Source organism: Pipistrellus hanaki, assembly GCF_964339955.1.
Source record: "Pipistrellus hanaki genome assembly, chromosome: 1".
In the NCBI taxonomy this organism is placed as follows: domain Eukaryota; kingdom Metazoa; phylum Chordata; class Mammalia; order Chiroptera; family Vespertilionidae; genus Pipistrellus; species Pipistrellus hanaki.
In genome coordinates this window covers 197,488,794-197,514,317 of record NC_140503.1, presented here as the reverse complement: position 1 = coordinate 197,514,317, position 25,524 = coordinate 197,488,794, and the positions used below count along the sequence as shown (strand labels likewise).

Genomic DNA, 25,524 nt, shown 5'->3' with positions numbered 1-25,524 from the left:
CAATGATTCTCTCTCATCATTGATCTTTCTCTCTCTCTCTCTCTCTCCCTCTCTCTCTCTCTCTCTCTCTCTCTCTCTCTATCTCTATCTCTCTCTATCTATCTCTACCTCTCTTTCTCTCTTCTCTCTATCTCTCTTTCTCTCTCCCTTCCTCTGAGAAATCAATAAAAATCTTTTTTAAAAGGAAGGAAATTCTGACTCCACTTTTATGTGGTACCTAGAGTAGTCAGATTCATAGAAACAGAAAGGGGAGGGGGAGGTGGCTGCTGGGTCTGGAAAGAGGGAAAAATGGGGAGTTGTTTCATGGGTGAAGATTTTCAGTCTTCCAAGGCGAAAAGCGTTCTTTTTGCTGCACAATAATGTGAATGTACTTAACACAACTGAACAGAACACTTCAAAGTGGTTAAGGTGGTACATTTTATGCTATGTCTAGTTTCCCATAATTAAAAAAAAAAATTAAACACTTTTTATAAATGGTGGCTCCATAGAAATATGTAAATGCTGGTCACCTGGGTCTCTGTGTCTTTAGAGGCAGGTGTACAAGCCAGGAAATTCACTGACACACCAAATGCACTGGCCTCATGATGTTCAAAAAAGCACGTCCCAACTCCATAGGGCAGAAGGAGGCCATTAAATGACTGTCAGATAGTGGGAGTGAAGGCTCATGGGCAGAAGGAAACAATTGTAATAAGGGCTCTTGAAGACATTGGCCTCTTCCGATGGCCAGAGCCAAAGGAAACCTAGATAGTCTGACTGCTGCCTACCCTCCACCAACAAGGTACCAAGAAGCACAAAGAAGAGAATCAAAATCATGGTCTTGCAAATGCTGAAATGATACTTATGTTTTGATATATTTATTAGTCATCAATCTATGCTCATATTCAAATGCACTTTTTAAAAATAAATGTGAGCTTATCATACAAATACATAGGCTTCTTATTAACCTGTGTTTTCACTTGACCATGTTCACTTGTGAATATTCTCCCATGTTATTTCCTCTTCTATAACTAGAATTTCAAATACTACACTGCATTCCACTGTGTGAATGCACCGTCCTTTGTTTAACTAATCCTCCACTATTGGACATGGCAGTTATTTCTAGCTCTCTGTGATTGTAAATAACATGCTTCCTCGTAGAGAAATCGTTTTTGGAAAACCATCTGGCAGTGTTCTTATGTGTTTGCTGAGTCAAACATTGTGCACATTTTTAAGGCTTCTGGGTGTAAACTACCACACCGCTCTTCGAAAGCTGCCCAGGCTGCCGCCTGCCAGCACTGACTAAGAGTGCCCGCTCCTGCTCTTCCTCCTGCACCGCCCGGCCCCGGAGGTGCCTGCTGCCGAAGCGCCCACCGGCCTGCTAGCCTCAGCTGAGGGGCGTGAGAGACAGAAAGAACTGACTTCAGAGATGCTCCCTAATGCCTCTGCCCCGGTGAACACTTGTAGCCTATAGAGTTGCCAGTAGCAGCCAAAATCATGTGTGTGTGTGTGTGTGTGTGTGTGTGTGTGTGTGTGTTTCCAATAACACAAACCAGCACCTGGCACCTTACAGGCACAACCAGCATTGCCACAAGCACTGACATAGGCTCTCCCCGCACAAGAGCAAAGCGTCACTCTGCTCCCACCTCCCGGGGAGAAGGCAGAGGGGCCGGCTCATTCACCCCTCACCACCTTCCAAGTCAGGAAAGAGAGAGGCAGAAGCACGTAGGCCGGGAGTCCCTGTCTGGCCCCCCTTTTTCCTTGCATTGGGGCTGGGTGTAGGGTGCGAAGCCTCGGCTTCCCTCGGCAGGTTCACCTGAGCGGCTTGGTGCTGACTCTGCACTTAGACTCAGGAATGTGAGCTCAGCACCAGGCGGCCAGATGGCCGACAGCAACGTGCTCCTCTGAATGGCCTCTCAGTGGCATCTGCATGTGTGTCTCACAGACCTCTCAGGGCTGTGAGATGAGGCTCATTACGACACTTTCCCTGCCTCCCACATCCCCGCACCTGCTGCCAAGCCACTTGGTGCCGGAGAGATTCCGAGGAGCCGCCCCCTGCAGACATTCCACCTCTGCCCGCTTCTCTCTGGAACAGCAAAACGCTGCCCCATCCCCAAACCAGGACCCGAAAGGAAATTGTCTCGTGGGCTGACTGTGGGGCCATAGTGATGCTGCTCATAAAGTTAGTATCATTATCAGGTTGCACTTGATAAATGAGAAGTGTTTGCAAGATTGTTTTAACTTTACCCACTTATTTAAAAAGCAAGCCCTAATCGGTTTGGCTTAGTGGATAGAGCATCAGCCTGTGGACTCAAGGGTCCCGGTAGGGGGTATGCAGGAGGCAGCTGATCGATGTTTCTCTCTCATCGATGTTTCTCTCTCATTGATGTTTCTAACTCTATCCCTCTCCCTTCCTCTCTGTAAAAAAATTAATAACAAATATATATTTAAAAATAAATAGATAAAAATAAAAAGCAAGCAGGCCCTCCGTTTTTAATAGCAGTAAGACACTGGGGGCTTCTGCCAGCACTAAAAGAATCCTTAACCAAATCTTTTCCCAAAGGCCTAGATTTAGAGAGCCATGCATTCTTAATTGCTTGCATTTATTGCAAGGAAGCAGTGATCACCAGGACCTGGCAAGGGGGCATGATCACACATGTGTGTGCATATGTACTGGCATGTATTTGTGCACATGTGTACACACATGCATATGTACGTGTGTGCGTGTGCATGAGCACGTATGCTTGTGTGCACATGTTCATTACCATATTGTTAATAATCAGCATAACAAAAGGCGAGGACTTGTTTAGCTGCTACAAAGTGGGTGCAATCGAAGGTGCCATAACTGCTCAAGATCAAGGGGTTCTCAGGGTGACCTCTCACCTCTCCAGGGAAATGCCTCCCACCACATATGCCCCATCACTCTCTTCCTTTTCAAAAGGATCCCCCACAACAAACAGGATCGCCACCTTAGGCTTCTGGTTCCACCAATAATGGACCATGTCATGAAGCAGTCAGAGATGAGGATGGGCTGGCACGTGTCCCTAAACTCTAAGCCAGGGAGCGAGCCCAGCGGTCCCTCGGTACGGCGGAGAATGTTTCTTCTCTTGCTGAAACTGGGCCGATACCTCAAAGCCACACCCACCTGTGATATTGTCATAGCTCCGGAAGTTCATCTCGATGTGGTCCCACTCCAGCACCATGCAGTTCTCCATGCTGGGCTGGGCGATGGCCACGTAAACGTCATTCTTGGAGTTGAAAGTATCCACCGAGACCGACTGGTAGGGCAACGTCTGATGGACCACAAAATCTTCGAATAGGGGTTTAAAGAGAAAAGCTCCATGAGATGCCTTGTAGGAGTCATCGACCACCCCTTCTTTCCTTTCTCTCATCAGTTTCAACAGGAAAAAACAACGCTAACATCCCAGCCTGTTTGACTCTGGGAGATTCCAGAAGGTTTCAGGGTGCACAGGACTCCCAGACTGAATGCACCGCTTCTGATACAGCTTCTTTGAGATAAACAGCTCACAGGCGTGGCTGAAGGATCTCGATCGCGTAAACACATCTGGTGAGACCTGGCTTTCAAAAAGGCCGGACCAAAAGGAAGCCACAGAGCCGCACTCCAGACACTGCCCTGAAAATTCCTCGGGGAACCAGGGCGGCAGGGGGCGGCCTCATTTGGGGAAAGCTGTGTCTAACGCTCTCGGAAGAGCCGGGTAGTAAAGAAGCATGTGGCTGGGCTGGTTCTCAAGCGGACCCGGCCATGGGATCCTTTATCACCTGTTAGCACACTCCCAGCTCTGCATCGCCCTGGTGGGGAGGCTGCCTCAGCAGGTTCACCAGGAGAAGTCAACCCCCCAATGGCTTCCTGCATGTTTAGAAACCAAGCCACCCCCTCCCATGAGGTTTATAAAGCCCTCTGTGGGGAAGGAAAGACAGTTGCTGGCTCCTGGGCCTGGTGCAATGAGTGACGGCTCTGCCTGGGGTCCGGACTGCTCAGCTAGCACTCACAGGAGGTCTGTTGCATTTTCAAGCAACAGAGAACCTGCCCAATGTGAGCACATGCTTGACTCTTATGTTTAGTGGTAAATTAAAACTCCTCATCCACACGGCTCCCCTGAGCTATGACAGACTCACTGTATTAAGTCTCAGTAGGAAAGGTACAGTTTACCAAGAAATGGGGTGAGGATGCCCCCGGATACAAGGATACTTAGTGCGCAGAATGGCTGGAGAATCTATGAAGAAAACGGGGAAGGACACTAATAAAGTTTAAGTTCTTTCTTTAGCCAGAGAGCCTTCATTTGCACTGCTTCCTGGCAGGTTAAAAGCTCCCAGGGTACAATGATGGTGCACGCCTGGCTAAGGAGAGTCACTCTGGGAGAAAATCATTGCCCCTCAATTCCCCACACTGTCCTTATAGGGGGCCCTCAAGTCCCACCTCCTCTGCAAAGCCTTCCCTGACCACTCTAACCCCTGGGACTCTTCCTCATTCATTGGACACATAGTCAGGCACTGTTGTTTACATCCTGCTTTCCACACTGACTGACTCTTCCACATAGCAGCATCAGAGCCGGATCTGGGCACATGAGAGCGATCTTGGAGCCGTGAGTCATTTTACAGAGTCAGAAGCCCAGAGAGGGTGCACATCTGGCCGTGGACACACAGCATGGTGTGTCTCCCGAACAAAGGGATTTCTAAGGTCAATCCCCATTGTTCAAGCCCACAGCAGCCACTCGAGAAATGCCTCTGACTGGGAAGCCTCCTACAGCTGTTACACCAGAAAGGCAATAAGAGGACCGGCCACTCCGTAGGGAGTCAAGAGGGACTGTGCTGAGGGAGCGGGGCAGGAAAGGAGGTGGAGCAGCTGAGCAAGTGTTAGAATGGGAAGTGTTGTGACAGCAGAAGCAGGCAACAGGCAGGGGGCAGGAGAGAGGGGCAGGGCTGAGGGAGTGAGGGCAACATGAGGCACCAGGAGGAGCATTGTGCCTGGAGTCAGGCCAGCTAAAACCACTGCCTGCTCTGGAGACCCTGGGTGCACAAGTCCCCTTACAAGGCCTCAGCTTACCTATCCACAAGATGGGGGCAATGGTATTTACCTCCCAAGCTTCACAGCAGAGGGACACATTGGGTAACGTTGCCAGAAATGCCTGCCTCAAGGCTTAGCACAGAGCAGCTGTTCAATAAACATGGAACTAGGGTCCGAGAAAGGACAGTCCACCTCCTCTGTCCTCGCCACCACCCCTGGCCTCTCCCTTGGGGGAGTGTCCATCTCAATGACATCTGAGATAAGATGCCAGAACTGTGACTCCACCTTCCTGCTAACGTACCCTCTCTCTGCCTCAGTTTCCTCCCTGTGCATTATGATTCGTACTCACTTAGAACTGAACGTAGCACAGAGTGAGTGCTCAAGGCATGCTACACACAGAGGTGGCCCTCCCTGTGTACAGCAGGTGCTTAATAAAGGCTGCTGGCTTAATGAGTGTGGGGGCACTGGCTCATTCTGAGGACTGGGGGGGGGGGAATGAATGATGGGGCTGAATGCGTGATGCTTGCAGGTGTGGGGAGAAGAGGGAGACGCAAAGAGGAGGCTGCCTCTGCACCCCGACAATAAGAAGTGGCCAAGGGGTGTGGGGACAGGTGGCAATCATGGGTGAGGTACCCACCCCCCCCCCCGCCCTCTCTCCCCCCACCCCCCCCGCCCAGGGAGTGGACTATCCAGAAGAGCTGGGGCTCAGGCTTCCACCTACACGTTAGCCTGTGACCTTGGGCAAGAAACTTGAGCCTGAGGTTTCTCAGGAGTAAAATGAGGGGGGTGTTCATTCTGTAGGTTGTGTAGACACTAAGTAAGAGTGTGCACGTAGTGTCAGCACAGAGCCGTCTACGGAAATGCCTCAGCGGAGTCAGATACGTACGAAATGATACAGTTACATGGAGCTAGACGGTCGTAGGTCCAATGATAACATTATGCTGCCTGAATGAAGACAGGGAACAGCCCCAACCCTCTGCCCAAACCCCCAAATACCAGTGCTGATCAGCCAAAGAGGAGCAAAAAGCATCAGCCTCGGCTCTTTCCTGTTGGCACACACAAGACCAGTGTAGGAGCCAGGAGGCACTGGCTGAGGACACAGGCTCCGAGGCTCTGTGCTCACAGGTCCAGAGATGGGAAAGGGTAGCCGGCATTGTCCGCTGCCTCTTTTTTCAGAGTTAGCAAAGGACTCTGAGGACGCAGGTGCACTTTTTTCATTACAACCCGGAGGCCTATACACCACTCCTCTACCAGGGCATTCGCCTAACCCAGGGCTGCAGAAGCGTCCGAACATGCGTGCGATGCCCCTAGCGAGCGGCTTGTTCGAGTCAGGCCCCCGACTGCTCGCTGGCTTCCCAGAAACATGAGCGTCTGCTTAAAAGCGCAGGTCATCTAAAGTGCAGGCCCCGAAGTCAGCGTTTTATTAACGATTCCCAGAACGAGCAAAGAGCTGCCAGACTGGAGAGCATTTTACAAATCTGGCCTTCCATGGTCTGATTGTCGTTTATTTTCCCAAAACATCGGTTTCATCAGATTTTGTATAAACTGAGTGTCTTGCACAACAGACAGTTAACTCATTTGAATTATAAATCAAATTGCTAATAGGAAACCCCTTTCTCCCTCTATAACCCCCCTCATAAAAAAGGAGGAGACAGCCCTAGCTGGTCTGGCTCAGTGGATAGAGCATTGGCCTGCAGACTAAAGGGTCCCAGATTCCAGTCAAGGGCACATCCCTGGATTGTGGGCTTGATTCCCAGTAGGGGGCGTGCAGGAGGCAGCCCATCAATGATTCTCTCTCATCATGGATGCTTCTGTCTCTCTCTCCTTCTCCCTTCCTCTCCGATATCAATAAAAGTATATTTAAAAAAATAAAAATAGGAGGAGACAGTCCAGTTGGCATGGCTTAGTGGTTGAGTGCCAACCTATGAACCAGGAGGTCACCGTTCCATTCCCAGTCAGGCACATGCCTGGATTGTGGGCTCGATCCCCAGTGTGAGGCATGCAGTAGGCAGCCCATCAAAGATTCTCTCTCATCATTGATGTTTCTATCTCCCTCTCCTTTCCTTTTTGAAATTAATTTAAAAAAATATATAATAAAGGAGGAGGGAGAGAAGGAAGAGAGAAAAAAACAGGTGGAATAAAATGATCGATACATATGAGCTTGTGTGCATGGGGGGAGGGGACTCAGATTTAAATATTGTCTTCCATCCTCATCTTAATTTATCTTTCACAAACGGCAAACGCACAGCCACGTGGAAAGCTCTCGGAGAATGTGAGCATTGCTATGACACCAATTTACTAGTGTTTGAGTATTATTGGGATCTCTGCAAAAGCCTGCCACTTCCATTCACACTGGATTAAGTTCATGATGTCAGTGGGACTCTTCCAATTCAGGCACGGCTCCCCCCGGAATCAACAGATTTTTGCATAGCTATTTATAGCACTTGCAGAGAATAAATTATACATGATGCCTCCCCCACTGGGAGAGAAACTGCACATTAATGCATTATTTCTCTTTGCATTTTCATCAGCCCTGAAACAGGGCAGCTAACAGGACCATTAGGATGCAAAATTCACTCCCTCTAAGGAATTTAGTGAATTATCCACCTAACACGGGGAATCATGAGCAGGTAACAGGGATTTCGGAGGTGGATAAAAATAGACTGGAGGCGGGAGGTTCGGGAAGGACGGTGATTAATCTAGAGAGCTGGACACGGTCCAGGGTGCTCCGTGGTGCTAGCTACCCCCCTGCGCCGGGAACAGAGTGGTCCCAGTGCCTTCCTCTCCCTGGGAAGAACAGCGCCTGCCTCCCCTCCTCCACCTCAAGAACTCACTCTCTTCCTGAAAATCTGGGCCACGAAGGAAATAAAACACTAAGAAGACGCGCTTCTTCCCAGCTCCTTGGTGAGCGTGCGGTAACAGTCCCATGACCTAGGAATGGGACTTCCCTCTTCCTCACACATTTCCTCCCAGCCTCTCATAAAGCCCAGGCAATGACGCTTTATCTGAGCAGAAAAGAGGAGCCCAAAACTCACCATCGATTGGCCTATGTTCTTACGAGGCAAGGGCTCTATTTGGGGACAGGTTATAACTTGCCTGTGCCTTTTTTTCATGATGGAAGGCCCTAAGAGCAAGAGGCCCTTTGCCCAGGATTTTTTTTTTTTTTTTTTTTTGGTGGTGTTGTTAACCCTCACCCAAGGATATTCTTTCCATTGATTTTTAGAGAGGGGAGGGGAGGAAAGGAAGTGGGGGGTTGGGGGGAAAGAAACATTGATTGGTTGCCTCCTACACCCTCTCAAACCCCGCCAGGCATTGAACCTGCAACCCAGGTACATGCCCTTGACCAGGATTCAAACCGGTGACCCTTTGGTGCATGGAGCAGATGCCCTAACCACTAAGAAACACCAGCCAGGGCCATTTGTCCATGATTCTTAAAGGGATAAAACAATAACAAAAATAGAATCCTCATCTTCCTGATACCTGGGAGGTATGATGACTTTCTTGATTTTAGTAGGAAGCTGTTTAGCGAAGATATACACTGAATGGCCAGATTATTATGCTCTCTGGCCACTCATTATACATATTAGAGGCCCGGAGCATGAATTCGTGCATGGATGGGGTCCAGATAGCCTGGCCAGGGGGAGGGGACATGGGCAGTTGGCCAGCCAGCCTGATGGTCGAATTCCTGGTTGAGGGGACAATTTGCATATTAGTCTTTTATTATATAGGATATACACTGAGTGGCCAGACTATTATGCATTCACAGATCATAATAATCTGGCCACTCAGTGTATATAAGAGAGAGAATGCCCTAAAATGTGTTAGGGACTCACACTGATTCTGGGTTTATGACATGGACTCTGGGTTTATGACAGATTTCAGGACCTCCGTTCCCATGACAATTCTCAGAGCTCGGATGGTTTTCATAACCATCCATGAGGCTCTAAGCTCAGAAATAAGATTGTCTCATGTAAATTATTCCCAAATCTCTTCATCCCTCTATAGCCCATGTCACTTCTCTCAGAGCTCGGCAAACTTTTCATATAGTATGACCAGGTATGACTAGAACAATGGAAAAGCTGCTAATTTCACCAGTGTGTTAAAGAACTCTCTAGAAAAGCTGGGGAAGAGGTAGAAACAGCCTCAACGAGCTTTGGTTTAGCATTTCATACCCAATGGCCTTGAGTGCCACCTTCCGGTGCAAATGTCATTGACTCGACCTCTGATATTTTGCACTGCTCCACAACACAGCGAATAACCTGCTGCAGCCTCGCTGCCTAAAGGGCACCTGCCGATTACACAGCTGAATAAGCCCCTGCTGGGTGATGAAAGACAAGGTCATTCCCGTAAGATTTCAGATTTCCTCTCAGAAAAGAACAGAGAATCGCAGGGGCCCTTACTTACAAAGACATCTGGAAATAATTTTTACTTGGCAAGTGTTTATTTGGAGGATGGCTGCTGGGAGGTTTTGTTCTTGAAGTTCTTTTGTCTTTTGAGTTTCTGTGACTATGTTCTGAGTTCTCACTCATGCTGCTCCCACTGACATGCCTTGAAGCCCTGTAGATATCAAATCTCAGCCTGTTCACTTTTCTAAGTCTGATAAAGCAGGTTTCATATTGTGGATTGGCCTTTTCTCCTCTGGTATTAGCCCTGGTTGGTGCTGCTAAGTGGTTAGAGCATCAGACCACATACATAAGGATTCAAGGTTCAATTTCCAGTCAAGGATATGTACCTGGGCTGTGGGTTTGCTCCTTGAAACCTGGTCAGGGTGCATGCGGGAGGCAACCAGTTGATGTGTTTCTGTCATATCTCTCTCTCTCTCTCTCTCTCTCTCTCTCTCTCTCTCTCTCTCTCTCTCTATCTCTCTCTCTCTCTCTCCCATTTCCACAGCCCCCCTCCACTCTCTCTGAAGAGCTATGGAAAATATATCCCCTGGTGAGGATTAAAAAATAAAATCTGGCATCGGAAGCTGTGGGGACTCCATCTAAGCCTTTCCTATGGAGACACTCATCTGCTCTCTACATATGCAGAGAGTTGAGGCAGTTAGTATTTTTATTTTATCTTTATAGCCTAAAAATGTATAAACTGGGCCCTGAGAGAGGTCCTGGAAAACAGAATCAACTTTACATTTTCCCCTCAATGTGGGTTTCCTCTTTTGACAATTAACTCTTAACTTATATTCCTACTTTGCCTAGTTTGGTTATAATTTACCTAGTTATCTCTTTTTAGATGGGACTACAAATGCGATTTATAGATTTTAAAGTCTCGTATTTACTAAATTTTCAATAAAATTTATGTAATCCAATCAAGAGGACAGAAGTTTAGGCCCCTCTGCACTGACTTTCTATGGAAACATAACTGACTTGAAAATGTTTTTATGCCAAGCTCACCAGTTTATATTTGACTAAAAAAAAAAACAAAAAACAAAAAAAACCTTTAGAGACATTTAAATTTTGTAGAGGATCAATAATAAAGCCAGTGCAGTTAACAAAAATCTAAACTGTTGAGATATTTTCCTTACCACATCAGTGCATACCTTTTGGAGCTTAAATTTCGCCTAAAATACAATAACTTTGACAGAAAGTGTTTGCACCCACTTTTCCCCAGTCCCTGTTGACAAGCTAAAGGGAAAACACAGGGATTGTTCTGATTAACCGCGTTGGTGACAGGGGCTCTGCATACCTGTAGTTGTGCATTCGTAGTCAAAGCTGGTCACGTCGTTTAGCTTCTTCTCCTGATATTCCGGGGGACCGATACACAGCACGTCCGAAACGGTGGAGTTTGTCATCTTCAACCACAGATACAGCCACTTGGCTTTGCAGTCACATTCAAATTTATTGCCCCTTAAATCTCTAAAAAATAAAACCAAGTACAGGCACAGGAAAACAGACATGCCTCAAATGTTCAGGCACTGATATGAGACTCCAGGATTATTAATATCTTGACATATTTAATACCCCAACATGTAATTTAATTTTTTTTATATTGAATATATCCTATTTTTTTGTTCTTATCACTGACTTTATTTAATAGTGTTCAGTGCCTCTGGTTTTAATTGGACGGCCTACAGGGAGCTTTCAGAGCTAACATACCACCATTTCTCCAAACTCTTGAAACTGTCGCCATGCCATGCTGGACACGGGAGCAGTGACAGAACACCAGCCAACACAGGTTCACACAAACACAAACAGGACATCCCAGGAAACCAGTTTTCACAAACACACTTGAAACGCTAAGAACTTGTTAAACTAAGTCCAATAAAAAGTGACCAACACTAGAAAGTAAATCCGATGGATACGCTATCTCAGGGAAGGAGCCTAATGCTGCTAAGGATATTCTAAAATGGCACAATCCAACCCCATACAGACTCCATGCTGTCTCCCAATGGGCACAGCTCTGTCATAGGTTCTTGAGCTACAGGGGAAGAGAAATGCGGCGAAGGGGGAGAGAGGACTCAATAGCAGGATTTGCTGGGGCACAAGCACTAGCAGACACAAACTTGACTTTCATTACTTACAGCTCAATCAGGGAGTCTAAATCACTGAAGACATCTCTTGGGAGTGCTTTGATGTGGTTATTGGCCAGAGAGCTAGAACCAGAAAGTAACATTTTAATGTGGTTATTATCTTTACGCCCTATTACTCTGAAGTTCCTTAAGTAAAGTCATGATTTCAAACAGAGCTCTAATCCTCTTCGGCACAACATGGTTCAATTTCTGGCTCTGGTCATCGATACTGAGATAAAGAACTGAGTTTAGTTATAAAAAAAAAAAATAATATAAATGCTGGGGTACAATGTAAGTCTTTTGTTTTTAAAACAAGCATTTATTAAGCTCTTGATATACATTGGTTAAGCCTCAGGTACCACTCATGTTTTCAAAATAAAAGCCACAGTCCCTTTGATGGGATGTAATACTCTCCATTGTCTAATTCAGTGGTCGGCAAACCGCGGCTCTCGAGCCACATGCAGCTCTTTGGCCCCTTGAGTGTGGCTCTTCCACAAAATACTACAGCCTGGGCAAGCCTATTTTGAAGAAGTGGCATTAGGAAGTTTAAGTTTTAAAAATTTGGCTCTCAAAAGAAATTTCAATCGTTGTACTGTTGATATTTGGCTCTGTTGGCTAATGAGTTTGCCGACCACTGGTCTAGTTTACCTCCATTCCCACCTACCGATGGGTCATCTTAACCACCAAGATCCAGCTGCACTGGCCTCTTCGTTATTTCTCAAGCAGGAGAAACACAGCCCCAGGTCAAGGCCTGAACTTGCTGTCCATCTGCCTAGAATGCTCTTTCCCCAGACACTCCACAGCTCACTCCATCACCTTCTTACATCTGTCCGCAGCTCTCACCACCTTCCCTGACCTCTACACACTTCCCTACCCTATGTTCCTCATTGACATACTATACATTTTAGTTATCTACTTGTTTATTGACTGTGTTTTCATCCTATACATAAGCAACATGAGAAAAAATTTGTCTGTTTGTCCACATCTGTATCCACAGCTCATAGAATATGGCCTGGCATATAGTAGGTACTCAGTAAATCTTTGTTGAATGAATTATGCACTAAAATGACAATGATTTTTTTTAAAGGATGAATAATCCTGTACCAAGAAGTTCCCTAGTAGTCCATTTAAGTGAATTCTATCACTTTTGTCACTCTAAGAAAGGACTCAGTACATATGCTTTTACCTAAAGACCCTCAACTCTAACCCTGACAATAATATTAAATCTCAACAAACCCCATTTAGGGAATGAATGATGGTGACCGATTTTGTTTTCTCATTAACAACGGTTGACCAGAAACTATTCTGCATTTTTGCTGTTAGTTTTTAAGAACTTCTAAAACGTCTTAGTTCCCCCCACCCCCCTACTCCCACCTCCACTTCCAGAAGAAGACTCTGAATAAGCACTGTCAACTCCTTCTCGGATGATTCAGGGTTCTGCAGTGCCCTGTCACCATGCTAAAGATGAATGTCATGGGGCTGGGCTGCTGACATTGAAAGATGCAGGGTGTTGAAAGGATGTACATGGAGTCTGATTTCCCCCGGGCACTGTGTTCTAATATGAGTCAGCCAACAAACTAATGGCTACTTTTTTTTCTTTTACACATGAGTACAAATAGCAAAATCATAAATGAGCAACATGTAGGCAATTCATCACCAAATATATATGTGTAAATATTTATATAAGAAGTATGATTATGAAACATATATGAAATTAGTCTTCTGTAGCATCATAATGACCCATCCCAGAAAGAGGAATTAAAGAAATGCTTGTCCTCCTTAGACTTAACTAGAATAGAAAGTTTTGAGCCTATTTTTAAAAATGTTTCATGTTTTCTTTTCTTTTAAAAATAGTTTTATTTATTTCAGAGAGGAAGGAAGAGAGAGAGATAGAAACATAAATGATAAGAAAGAATCATTGATCAGTTGCCTCCTGCACACCCATGCTGGGGATTGAGCCTGCAACCTGGGCATATACCCTTGACCAGAATCAAACCCAAGACCCTTCAGTCTGCAAGCTGGCACTCTATTCACTGAGCCAAACTGGCTAGGGCCTTTAAGCCCATTTAACCAATCATTCTAGCTTCAAGATACTATCAGACTATAGGGATACCCCTTCGCATCTAGGTAACCACCAATGGATTAAAATACCATTTCTTGTATTTTTTAAGCTTTATTTCCTAATATCTGTACATTTTTAGAGATGTAGGAAAATAGACTGAATATGTAATCAGACTGAACATACTTTAGAATAGCTTTCTGACATTAAAAAAAGAACATGTTTGTTTTGATTATTTTCTGGTTGATGGTCACCTCACCTAAAAATGTAAAGTAAAAACTTTTTTTTTTTTTTTTTTAGCTAATTAAAGGGGAATTTTTCAGCTAATTTTTTTTTTCTACTTGAACTGTACGGGATTGAAGTGATAAGAATATACGGGATATTCGAGGCCAAAAAAAAGCAGACTATTCAGCAGCCGTTCCAAGCATTCAATTTGGATTTCAGAAGCTGAATTATTTAGATGGACCATCCACCCCACTCACACTCCGTGCCTAACATCTCACTTTCCACTTCATTTTATCTATAAACTCATGGCACTTACTTCATTTCCAAAACTACTTAACAGCAACCTGTCCCTTGGGCTTTCCGGGCTGCTGGAAACAACTGTCCCAGATTTTACTTACAGATTGGCACCGCTCCTGCAGGGCCCTGAAACCCGACCTGTGTCTCTTTACAGGAACATGTGACCCTGCAGGTGTTGGGGAAGTTTATAAAGGATAAAAATCAGAAACTTAAACAAGCAAATTCCAGACAGTGGTTTCCTTCATCACAGGAGTGAACTTTAGAGAGCTGACATGTGATCTTCACTCAGAGAGTTTACAAAAAAAAAAAAAAAAAGTGGGAAAATGGAAGGACCAGTTCATTCTTAAACAATGTACTAAATGCTTTAATGACTACATGTGTCTCCAGCCCAGAGGAGGCCACCTGACTTGCCCAGGAGTAGAGTCCACATGGAAAATCCAGCTCAGTAAGGAACCCACTGGTCAACCAGTGAATCTGAAAGGATGTCCTGCTGGCTTAGCCCTGTGCTAGATGCTAGGCAAAGAACACAGCTAATGCAAGATCCTCACGGGCCCTCTCCTCGGGGAGCTCTCACTGCTGCTGGGAAGGTAAAACGAACACCATGAAATTGCACCAACCAGTGTGGCCCGAGTCTACAGTAAGGTGCTGGGTGTGTGGAGCCCATAGGGAGGCTATGAGAGAAGTGAAGGGGAGACCCACATGGCTCCACATGGGAGATAGAACTTAATCTGGACTTTGAAGAAAAAAGATCCAAGGAGATCGTGGGCAGAAGAAAGAACACCCAAGGCCAGAGAAAGGATGTGAAGGGAAGCCCAGTAATGGGATGAGTTCGGTATGCGTGGGAGCCCCCTGAGAGCCCAGTGTTTCAAGGACATTTAGGGAATTGAGGTTGGAGAGCTGGGGATAGAGGGGGCCTGGTGGGCTTGACTGTCAGGTGGCAATACAAGCCGGGATGGGTGTACTAGGGCATCCGATGCACCCTGGACCCAAGCAGAGGACTTCTTTGTTCCCTCTGCATTTCACACAGAGAAGGAGGTGCCTCGTACACACATGTACGTCTGATATATACATATGGTCATATGTGCAGATGCACAAGCATGCATACACATACGCAGTTATACACTGTGTGACCAGATTATAAAGATCTCAGTGTATGTGTGTGTGTGTGAATATATATATATATATATATATATATATATATATATATATATATGAGGCCCGGTGCATGAATTCTTGCATGGGTGGAGTCCGGCCAGCCTGGCCAGGGGGGAGGGAACATGGGTGGTTGTCCGGCCTGTCTGCTGGTCGAACTCCTGGTCGAGGGGACAATTTGCATATTAGCCTTTTATTATATATATAGGATATATACTGAATGTCCAGATTGTTATGTGCTCAGAGATCATAATAATCTGGCCACTCAGTGTATAGACACATGTAGAGAAGTCCATATACCCATGTAAAAGCTATGCAAATATATATGTACAGTACCTATACACTCTCCAGACCAAGGACCATAGCCAACTGATCAAATGAAAGTTGACATCTGGGCTAACTCAGTCTCATGGTCTTTGTTTTAGGTTCACAATCTGCCCAGAGACTTTGCTCAAAACAAAGCCCCTCATTCCTGACTTCTGGGAACTGGTTTATCTGGCCACAGCTGTTCCTCTCAGATGCCCACAGCTGTGTACTTAGCAGACTCTGCCTGGCCACCACTCTTTTTCCAGGGAGAAAATCGAAACTTCTTAAAGATTGGAGGGAGGGAATGGGGTTGTTGTTGTTGTTGATGATGATGATGATGATGATGATGACAACAATGATATTAATGCCTATCATACCTGGGTGATGGGCTGGAATCTTTGCAAGCAAGCACTAGCCACCATGCGCAACAGTATCTGGGGTCAGTATCATCATCCTCATATTAAGGATGAGGAAACAGGCTCAAAAAGGCTAAGCAACAGTAACAAATGATGGCCTTGAGATTGAACCCAAGTCTATGTGACTCTAAGCCCATTGTCTTAGCCTCTAGGAATGTAGGGATTGGGCATGTAGGATGAATTTGCTGGGGAGAGAAATCAAGATGTTTACAGGAAGAAAAGGAAACCTGGAGTAAGTATGCCAACAGGAGTCAGATGCTCTGCAGGATGACTGTGCTGATCCGGATGTTCGGACCTCCCACTCTGCTCCCTCGTCTCCTTACTCTGTTAGCTTGAACTCAGATAGAGCTTTTGCTTGGTAGGAGTCCAGAACCAAGTGCTCCCTGAGCTCAGGGACAGACACTTTTGCCTACATCAGGGTTTGATGTAAACTCTTCAGATGCTGTATCAGACAGGGTGATACATGCCAAGGATATTACCAACACCCCAGTCAAAGCCCTCCCATTTCCTCACTTCTCTTTTTACCACACATGGCCTAACTATGGAGATGAGACAGTGTCTTACTCAGACACAAAATATACATCCCGGCTAATAAATGGCTCCTACCAAGACAATGGTTATCCTTACATTTTCATAAACACGGTCCCTATTTCTTCCAGTTTCCTACACTTGTTAAGTGTGTGCACTTGCTTCATTCTGATATGCCAATTCAAATCAATTTGTTGAATTTTTTCCTCCAGAAAGCTATTAAAAATCCCAGAGAGCTTAGCTTAAGCTGCCGATAAATCCAACATAAAAGAAAAAGCTATTTGCATTCAAATTTGAGGAACCACAGAAAATGTCTCTATTCCACTTTGTCCTAATTCTGACCCTGCATTCAACCTTCTTCTATGAGTCTATAAGTGTCAGTTCCTAAAACTGTAAAGTGGGGACTCACAGATTATCTTGAAAAATGAGAAGAAGGCTCACTAAGCACCCAGCCCTGTGCCTGGCACAGAGTAGGTGCACAATACATGTCAGTCTCCTCCCCATCTCTTCTGTCACTCACACAGGTAGGCCCCTAGAAGTATTAGAGTGCTCCCTACTTGACATGCAGTCATGTGGTCCATGACAACAACCCAGAATTATGGAGCCGGGACCGGTTTGGCTCAGTGGATAGAGCGTCGGCTTGGGGACTGAAAGGTCCCAGGTTCGATTCCGGTCAAGGGCATGTACCTTGGTTGCGGGCATATCCCCAGTAGGGGGTGTGCAAGAGGCAGCTGATCGATGACTCTCTCTCATCGATGTTTCTGACTCTTTATCTCTCTCCCTTCCTCTCTGTACAAAATCAATAAAATATATTTAAAAAAACAAAAAAACAAAACAGAATTATGGAAAAGATAATCAAGACAAGTGTGTCTTTATTTTCATGGACAGGTGATTGGTCCATAACATAGAAACCTTTAGGGCAACCTGGAAATTAGTTTCATTTCAAGGATGTTACAATATGGACAAAACAGTCAAGAAAAAGAAGAGGCACCAGAAAGGGAATCTTACTTTGCACCTTGAAAAATTGACAACACTTTTCATAGGACTTACAGGTGAGTCAGGTCACGGAGGCCACGGAAGGCATTTCTTGAAATCGTTTCTATTTTGTTCCCTTCGATGAACCTAGGGAGAACAGCAGTGTAAGTAAACGGAACTTTCTCAGTTTAACAGCTCTAGGAAATGCTATTGGCATGCTTTTGAAACAAAATCTAAAACATGGATACAAATGTTTGTTCTGCACTCTCTCCAGAAGCAGCACAAACATCTTCAAATTCAGAGTTGGCAACAGGCATAGAAACATGTTTGGGGGGGGGGGGGGGAGAGAGAGAAAAGCACTGGACCAAGGCAAGAATGTTCAAATCTCCGCAGGCCTGGAGCATTCCCAGACATCAACCCTTCTTACATTTCACGGCCTGGCTACTCCTACTTTTGTTAACATCTTTGTCCCTTGAGGGGAGCCCGCTGTTTCACATCTCCTTATTAAAGTTCTTGCTGAGGGAGAGTCCCATTACGCTTGGCTTCTGGCAAACTCTTGAGTTCATCATGTCCTACATGGTCTGATCTCAGAACAAATCGGTGACGAGGCAGGGTCCTCTCCAGATCTCGAAGGCACAGGGAAGTGGGAAGTATAATGACATTGAATGTGGGCCAAACTTCTTTCTCTGTGCTGAAAAGTCTCAGGGCTTGAGCTAGGATCCTGCATTAATAATAACTCTGGCCATGCTGTAACATCTTGGTGAGAAATAGATGCACTACAACTGTGTCCTTGGGCCATAGAGACCTACAGCTTAGTTTAAGGCATGGGTGGGGAGAATCACATAAGGCCCTCAAAATTATGGGGTCTGGCCCTGCCAAGGCATTAGGGGTGAATTAATTCAATGTTTGACCAAATATAACAGGCTCATTTTTAAGTTGATAATTTTGTGTGGACCTTGAGTGATGTTATACAGATCCAAAAGGCCCTTGGCATAAAAAAGGTTCCCTTCCATTTCATTAAATGGAAGGGGGTCTTTGATGAGATGGTCCAAGGGAGAGGCTTGGCACACGATGCCATTCGTTAATGAAATAGTTCTTGATCCTTGCACTGAGAACGTTCCCATGCCTACTTTTTCAAGATCAGAGGTCTATTCCATGATAGACTTCAGGATAAACTAAGCCAACCTCCTCCTCAATCACCGTAACACTCAGATGAACTGCTCACAGGAGAAAACTGGTAGCTTCACATTCACTCCATGCATGGCGTGTTCACATGCTTTCAGAGACCCTAGCTGGACTCAGCGCTGCAGTCCTACCTGTCTTCACATGTACTACCGTGTTTCCCCAAAAATAAGACATCCTCTGAAAATAAGACCTAGCACATGGAAAGATAAGACATCCCCTGAAAATAAGACCTAGCGCACAATTTTTTCTCCTTTGGGAGAAAAAATTAATATAAGACACTGTCTTATTTTCGGGGAAACAGGGTAGCAAGTGAAGCATGCTAGTACAATGTCCTGAGAGCACACATAGTATGTGCATCTGGAGAAACAACTCCAGAAACATCCTTCCTGAGGCCATAACCTCAGCAGAGAGCTTCCTTAGACCCAGGATGTGTTTGGAATTCAAACATCTACCTGCTCACCTCAGATAAGAAAGCAGAGACAAGGCTTTAAAAATGCCTCTGAGTGCCAGGTAAGGAAATCCCATCTGATAACAGGATTAATGTTATTACAAAGTTACACAAGATGAGGATGAAAGAATTTAAGTGGAAAAAAGACATCAGAGGGGGGCAAAGGCAGAAATCAGAGAGAGAGCAAAGCTCATTGCTGGGGGGAAACTGCACCTCTGAAAAGGGAAAAATAATCATTCTTGAAAGCAGAAAAAAGAAAATTAGACCCTCAGCAGCAGCTCCCAGGGGATACTGCACACAGAACATAGGCCAGCTGAATTAAAAACATGACACTGTATTCCCATATAGGGAGACTTTATTTAAAACTAAGTAACCCTCAGAATCCTTTCTGGCTGATCAGCAAATCCATGCCTCGTTATGAGAGGTAAAAATATCCAACACAATTTCCAATTGTGCTTACTACACGGCAAATTAAATGTCAGCAGAGAATGAATGGCTATCTTTCCTTCTTTGTTCCCTTTCCCCCTCTTTGTCCCCACCTCCTCCTGTCCCAGCATGTTTATACACAAGTGAACTGCAAAAGGTCAGCGCTGGAAAGGGAGTGGGGTTTGATCCACCCCCCAAGTTCTATAAGAGATGCTATTTGGCTTGGAAAGCAATAGAGCAATTGTACTGACAGACCAAATGCTCAGCAAACAGGCAAAGCATGGCACTTACAGGTATTCAAGATGAAAGAGTCCAGCAAACGCATCATCGCGGATGACTGTAAATGAGTTAGAATTCAGCAACCTGAAAAGAAAGGACAGGTCTCAATGCAGAGACGTAAACCTGGAGTCCCATGGGGAAGCATTTGTTTCTTTCCCTGTGTCCTGAGCCATGAGCAAACAGGGGTTCTTCTCGCCCTAAGCCTGGCCCGTGAGATGCGCAACCCAACTCGCAGATGCTGACAGAACACAGCAAGTGGATTCTCTTTGGCCAGATTTTCTGGTCACTCCCATTACTCTAACCTTTTCTCCCCTGTGAGTTTCAGGGGAGACCCCGAGAGCTGTTATTTCAAAACATTCGAAAGCCAGCACAACTAAATAGCCAATGAATGCTCAATGATACACGAGCAATCACGAAAGTCGAGATCTAAAGGGAGTTAATCCAACTCCATTTTTAGAGAAATCTGAGCCCAGAGAAGTTAAGAGACTTCACCGAAGTAACACAACTGAGACATAAATAAATAAATAAATAAATACCTTTCTACTATATTATACATCCCCATGAGAAGTAATAAATAAAAAAGTTTAGGAAGTTCAGAAAACTCTTTAGCACCAATAGTTTTTTTATGAGTCACACCTACATCTCCTTGGTAAAGTTTATATGGAATAGATAGTTACCACTTAAGTCTACTGGGTAAAGTATCTAAAACTGTATTTCTATTTTTGGAAAGTATATTTTAATAGAACTAGAGTTATTAAGAAACTTCAGAATTTAATGTTATAAGCAGGTACATAACATTTCAAAAACAAAAAGATCAACAATCAGTCAACTTAGTTTGAGTAGTGATCCATATTTCATTTCTTCATGTTTTTCTATAGTATATTGCTTTTGATTCATCTCAAGTTTAAGAACCCAGTACGTACACAGAGAGTGTGCTATGTACTCATGACTTTGCCTCTCAATAATCTGCTTTTGAAAGTTGCTTTCTGGGCATCTCTTTTCATTAGCAAACATGAAGTGGCCTGGGCAACAGGGCAGGACACAGGCACTCGCCAAGAGGGGCTGGGATGTAGAATAGTTATGAGTGTGGGTTAGAATCCTGACTGTGATTTTGAGCAAGTTACTTAACTTCTCTGAGCCTCAATTTTCTCATCTGTCAAATGGGAAAATAAAGATACTCTTCTTGTCAGGATAATAGGAAGATTAAATAAAATTTTACATATAAATGCATAGTATGCTTCCCAACAGTTTATGTACTCAGTCAACTAGAAATATTGCTATTTCCAGAGTAACATTAAGAAGTTAAACTGTAGGTTTTCTCTTAAAGTGAGAGAGACCATTTAGGTCAGTGGTCAGCAAACTGTGGCTCAAGTCTCGCCACTCTGTTGACTGAGTTTGCTGATCACTGATTTAGGTGAAACTCTAGTCAAAATTCCATGGACTCACATTCCTAGTTGCCAGATGTGTGGTCTGGGATCTATAATCCAATCCTTGTGCCAGAAGAAGGAAAGGACACTGAGTTAAGCCTTTAGGCTCAGCTTGGTGGGAACACCACAGCCCATGTTACCGCTAAGAACCAGCCATGACTTACTCATGAGCTTGAGCATCTTAGGAAGAATGGATATCAAAGATGCAGAGATTGCTCCTCCCAGGACCACACCTCAGGGGACCCCCACTTCCAGGGAGAACTTGCCATACTCACAGCAGCTGCAAGGAAGGCAGATGGGAAAACATCCGGTCCTTGATCTCGGAGAAGGTCCCATTTACCAGGCTCCTGCAGGCAAACGAGGAACAAAACAAGGCCTGGGTGGTTTGAGAAGTTCTGGGCAGGATGGGCCGTGAGTCTTACCCGCCACCTGTACTGCAAACGCCTCCACTCCAGAATGAGTCTTAAAACCACTGGCCCGGGGCTTCTCGGGGTAGGAACAAGGCAAGTCAAGTTCATGTCCCAATGAACGGGATTGATATGAAAACCAGTCTGAATAACAGAAACCTTTACCATCAGACTAGCTCCTTCCACAGACATTATCTCAGTCCGTTTAACTCAATTCCCCCCACCCCCACCCCCGCTTCCTTTTCCTCTACTACAGGAGGCCCTGGCTGCAAACGGGTAATTGCTTCACCTCTGCCCATGATTCTGTTTGTGTAGACACAGCGTTCATGTTGGCCCACGGAACTCCAGAGTAGCATTAAGCATTCCCCTTGGGAGCCCAGCTCTGAAAGACACTCGAAGCACTTCTGATTAAATGCACCGTGAAAGCCTTAGGGGGAAACTCCGAGACACCTGAACTTGGATGTGCAGTGGGAGGCCATGCCATCTGCCAGATTGAACGGTTAATGGGGGGACAAGAGGCGTGGCTCTATTATTGCCATCACCCCCCATCCTTTCTGGCCACAGCAGGACCTCAACACATGATTTCAGAATGCCTTCGGTTGGCATGCAGATAGATTGAGCAGCTACTGGTCTGAAGGCTTTAACGAGGGGAATTCTAATTTCTGGGATCCTCCACGTCACCCAATCTAGCAATAGGAGGAACCAAAAAGGCCCTCTGCCTGCCAGCCAGACTCCTAACTTCCTAGAAATGCCAACAGGAAGCCCTTCACTGCCGGGTCCAGGCCTCTGTGCCTTGCCCAGGGGGGAGGCAGGGCAGTGTAGTACAGGAGGAAGTGCCCTGGCATAGCTGCTGCACCTGGGCATTCCTGCCTCTGCGTGGAGTGGGCATCCCCAGCACCTTGGCCGAGCAGGGAGTCATGTCAGCAGGAAAGAGAGTGCCCGGAGCCCCTTCACAGCCATTAGGAGAGCTGGTCAGGCGGCTTGAGAGGCCACGTGCATGCAGGCAGGTTGAAAGCATCTCTTTGTAGGTGGGTAAAGGATGTGGAGGCTTTTCCCATCAGCTCCTCCATCATTGAGAAAGCGGCCAGTATAATATGTGGTGCAGAGAGAGAGGGGGCGGAAAGCCAGCGTGGACTACAGGCAGGGACTCAGGCTGACTTCCAGCACCTGACCACGAGGCTGGGTGCCCCACCTGCCTGGAGACTCTCCAAGCCCCGGGTCCCCTCTTCCAGGCCCCATGGGGTACCCTCCTCCCCCTTCCGGAGGCTGCATGACTTTACTCAGTTCTTCCCATCCTGGGCTGTGCAGAGGAGGTCGGGATGAGGCCACGGTGTAAACCGCAGCCCAGACTTGAGGTGGGACAGGGAGGCCTCACCCTTACTGGGTGCACTCACTCCAGTCACGCTCACTGCATCTGCATGCCCATACACCACACTGCTCCCCGCCCCCGCCCCCACCCACACCTCCTCTCAAACTTTGGTGCACCTCCGAATCCCCTGGGGACCCCACATGCAGACCCTCAGGCCCCAAGAGCCGCTGCAGCCATCAGCGCGGCCCCAGAATCTGCACCCCAGAATCTGCACTGGCACCATCTCCCCCAGGGGGGTCCCATTCAGGGGGCTCGCGGGCCACACTCGGAGAAAGCACTTCTGCAGGGACTTGTCCGGGTTCCCAGACTCTGCGTCTCGGTCCCCCTCCACCCTCCCCAGGGCCCGAGACTCCACCCACAGCACGCCCCCACCCACATCCCGAGAAAACCCGCTAAGGAGTGGGGTCCGGGAGCGCCGTCCCAACTCCCTTGGGGGCTGGAGGGGCCCCGCCGACTCACAGGGAGCTGATGTCGCCCGGCACAACCCTGGGCACCCAGGAGGAGCCCACGCAGATGATGGACTCCTTGGTGCAGCTGCAAGTGGCGGGGCAGCGCGCCAGCCGCCTCACCTGCGCGCTCGGCGGGATCAGGCACGCGGCGCCCAGCAGCAGCAGCAGCGGCAGCGGCAGCGGCAGCCGCAGCCCGGGCGCCCCGCCGCCGCCCCTCCGCAGCGCCATGCCGGGTCCCCGGTGCCCGCCCTGGCCCCGATCCCGATCCCCGCCGCCGCCGCCGCGCAGCGCGCTCGGACCCGGCGCCTCTGCAGCCCCGGGAGCCGCTCGCTGCTCCGCCGCCGCCGCTGCTGGCGAGGACGAGGGCGCCGCGGGTGTGGGAGGCCGAGCCGCAGCCGAGCAGCATGCTGGCCGCCACCCCCACTCGGCGCCCCCCCACCCGCGCCCGGGCTGCTGGGCGGCCGCTGCGCCCGCCGCACCCGCGCCCGCCTGACATCAGCACCAGCGCCCGCGGCCCGCTCTGGCCAATGGGGAGAGGGGCCGCCCCGCCCCCGCCGCGCCCCGGGCCGCCACCCCTCCGGACCCTCCCGCACCCTCCCGGGGAGCTGCGGGGAGAGGAAAAAGTTGGGTACCCTTAGGGGAGGGGCCGGACTGGGACGGAGACCCCCCACCCCTGCTCCCGGGGCCCGCAAGGAAGTGGGAACCGGGTGCCCGCAGTCCCTCCAACCAGCTCTTTTTGCTTTTTGCAGGGTCAAACCTGACCAAGGCAGAGAAAGTGGGGGAAATAGGGCCCGGGAACTGGCTTGAAGGCTGGGAAGGGAGATTTCGTCCTGGGTGCTTTGAAGAGTGCAGGAGCTTGAGCAGCTCCTAAAAAAGAAGCCATGAAACGGATGCTGCCCTAGAGCGGGGCGGGATGGCTCCGCTGGTCCTGTGCGGTGGGCAGTGGGGGTCTGGCTGTCATTCCCAGGACCCCGTGGGGTCCCTGAAGCCAGCCACCTTCCCTGGCGAAGGGATGGAGAAAAGAAAGCCTGCTGCAGCCCTGCGTGGCCCTGCTCTCTGGGCCTGCCTGCTGCTTGCCACAGAGCTGAAAAGGCAGAGAAACTTTCCCCTCACTCCATGCTCTCCAGCACCCCACCCACCCCAGCGAAAGGACTGGGGCGCTTGTTAACAGAGATTTCGTGCGTGATGCATGCTAGGCGCTGTTCATTTAATCTTTCCTATGAATATCCTTAATGTACTGGTGGGGAAACTGAGGCACAGAAAGCACCAGTAACTGGTGGGTGGTTACGGAGTAAGTGGCTGGGCAGAGATGGGGATGGGCGCCTGGGATGGGAACTGGTAACCAGGCCCTACTGAGCTCCACCCTCTGGCATTCTGCACGTTTGCTCCACGGAGCTTGAATCTTATTACCGCAAGCTACGGTCACCTGGGAAATCAAAGAAAATGGCCAACGCAGAGCCAGAATGATGGCTAATAGCCCACACTGCTCAGAGTGAGGAATCCCAGGGCACCGTCATCAGGCTGCTAACCAAGGCAAACCGCTTCTTACATTAAGACACACCCAGAGAAGGCAGCACCCGGCGCAAAGGGCTGTTACTGCAGGGATCCTCATTGCCATCTCTTCTTCAGCAATCATTCTGAGTGTGTCTCATCTGGCCACTGTGCGAGGGGGCAAAGGGACAGGCCCTCTTCTCAGGGAAGTCTAACTGAGCGGATGGGCCTAAAGAAGTAACTGCACACAGTACACGGGGTCACAGACTGACCAAAGGGGTTCAGGAATTGAAAGTGAGTTCGTCGCAGGTAACATAAAACAGAGGCGGTCGGATCTTCCTTGCAGGAAGCCTGTATCCAGCACCTAGCATCGATGTGAACCAGTCTGCATTTCTCCTCATTTCATTCTCACACCTTCCCTGAGAAGTGGGTCTTCCCATTTTATGGATGGGAAAATTGAGCTCAGAGATGTGTTCAGCTTGCCCATAGTCCCCAGGACAGAGCCAGGAGGCTCCTTCTCCAGAACTGCCTCCCTGCTGTGCTGGCCTGCATCCCACAGCTGGGGGGATCAAACGCTT

At 47.5% G+C, this 25,524-nt stretch overlaps 1 protein-coding gene across 1 annotated transcript in view; it reads right to left on the bottom strand.

Annotated features, from left to right (window-relative positions):
• The window catches only part of LGI2 (leucine rich repeat LGI family member 2), a 29,770-nt gene extending 5,922 nt beyond the window's left edge, over window positions 1-23,848 (bottom strand). The window contains exons 1-7 of the mRNA XM_084895796.1: window positions 23,466-23,848; window positions 21,506-21,577; window positions 19,816-19,887; window positions 17,541-17,612; window positions 11,520-11,591; window positions 10,685-10,854; window positions 3,122-3,286 (exon numbers count right to left, since the gene is read on the bottom strand). Coding sequence (XP_084751922.1) covers window positions 3,122-3,286; window positions 10,685-10,854; window positions 11,520-11,591; window positions 17,541-17,612; window positions 19,816-19,887; window positions 21,506-21,577; window positions 23,466-23,683 — 841 coding nt within the window. The 5' untranslated portion in view covers window positions 23,684-23,848. The remainder of the gene's footprint in view (window positions 1-3,121; window positions 3,287-10,684; window positions 10,855-11,519; window positions 11,592-17,540; window positions 17,613-19,815; window positions 19,888-21,505; window positions 21,578-23,465) is intronic.
• Between the last annotated feature and the right edge of the window lie 1,676 nt (window positions 23,849-25,524).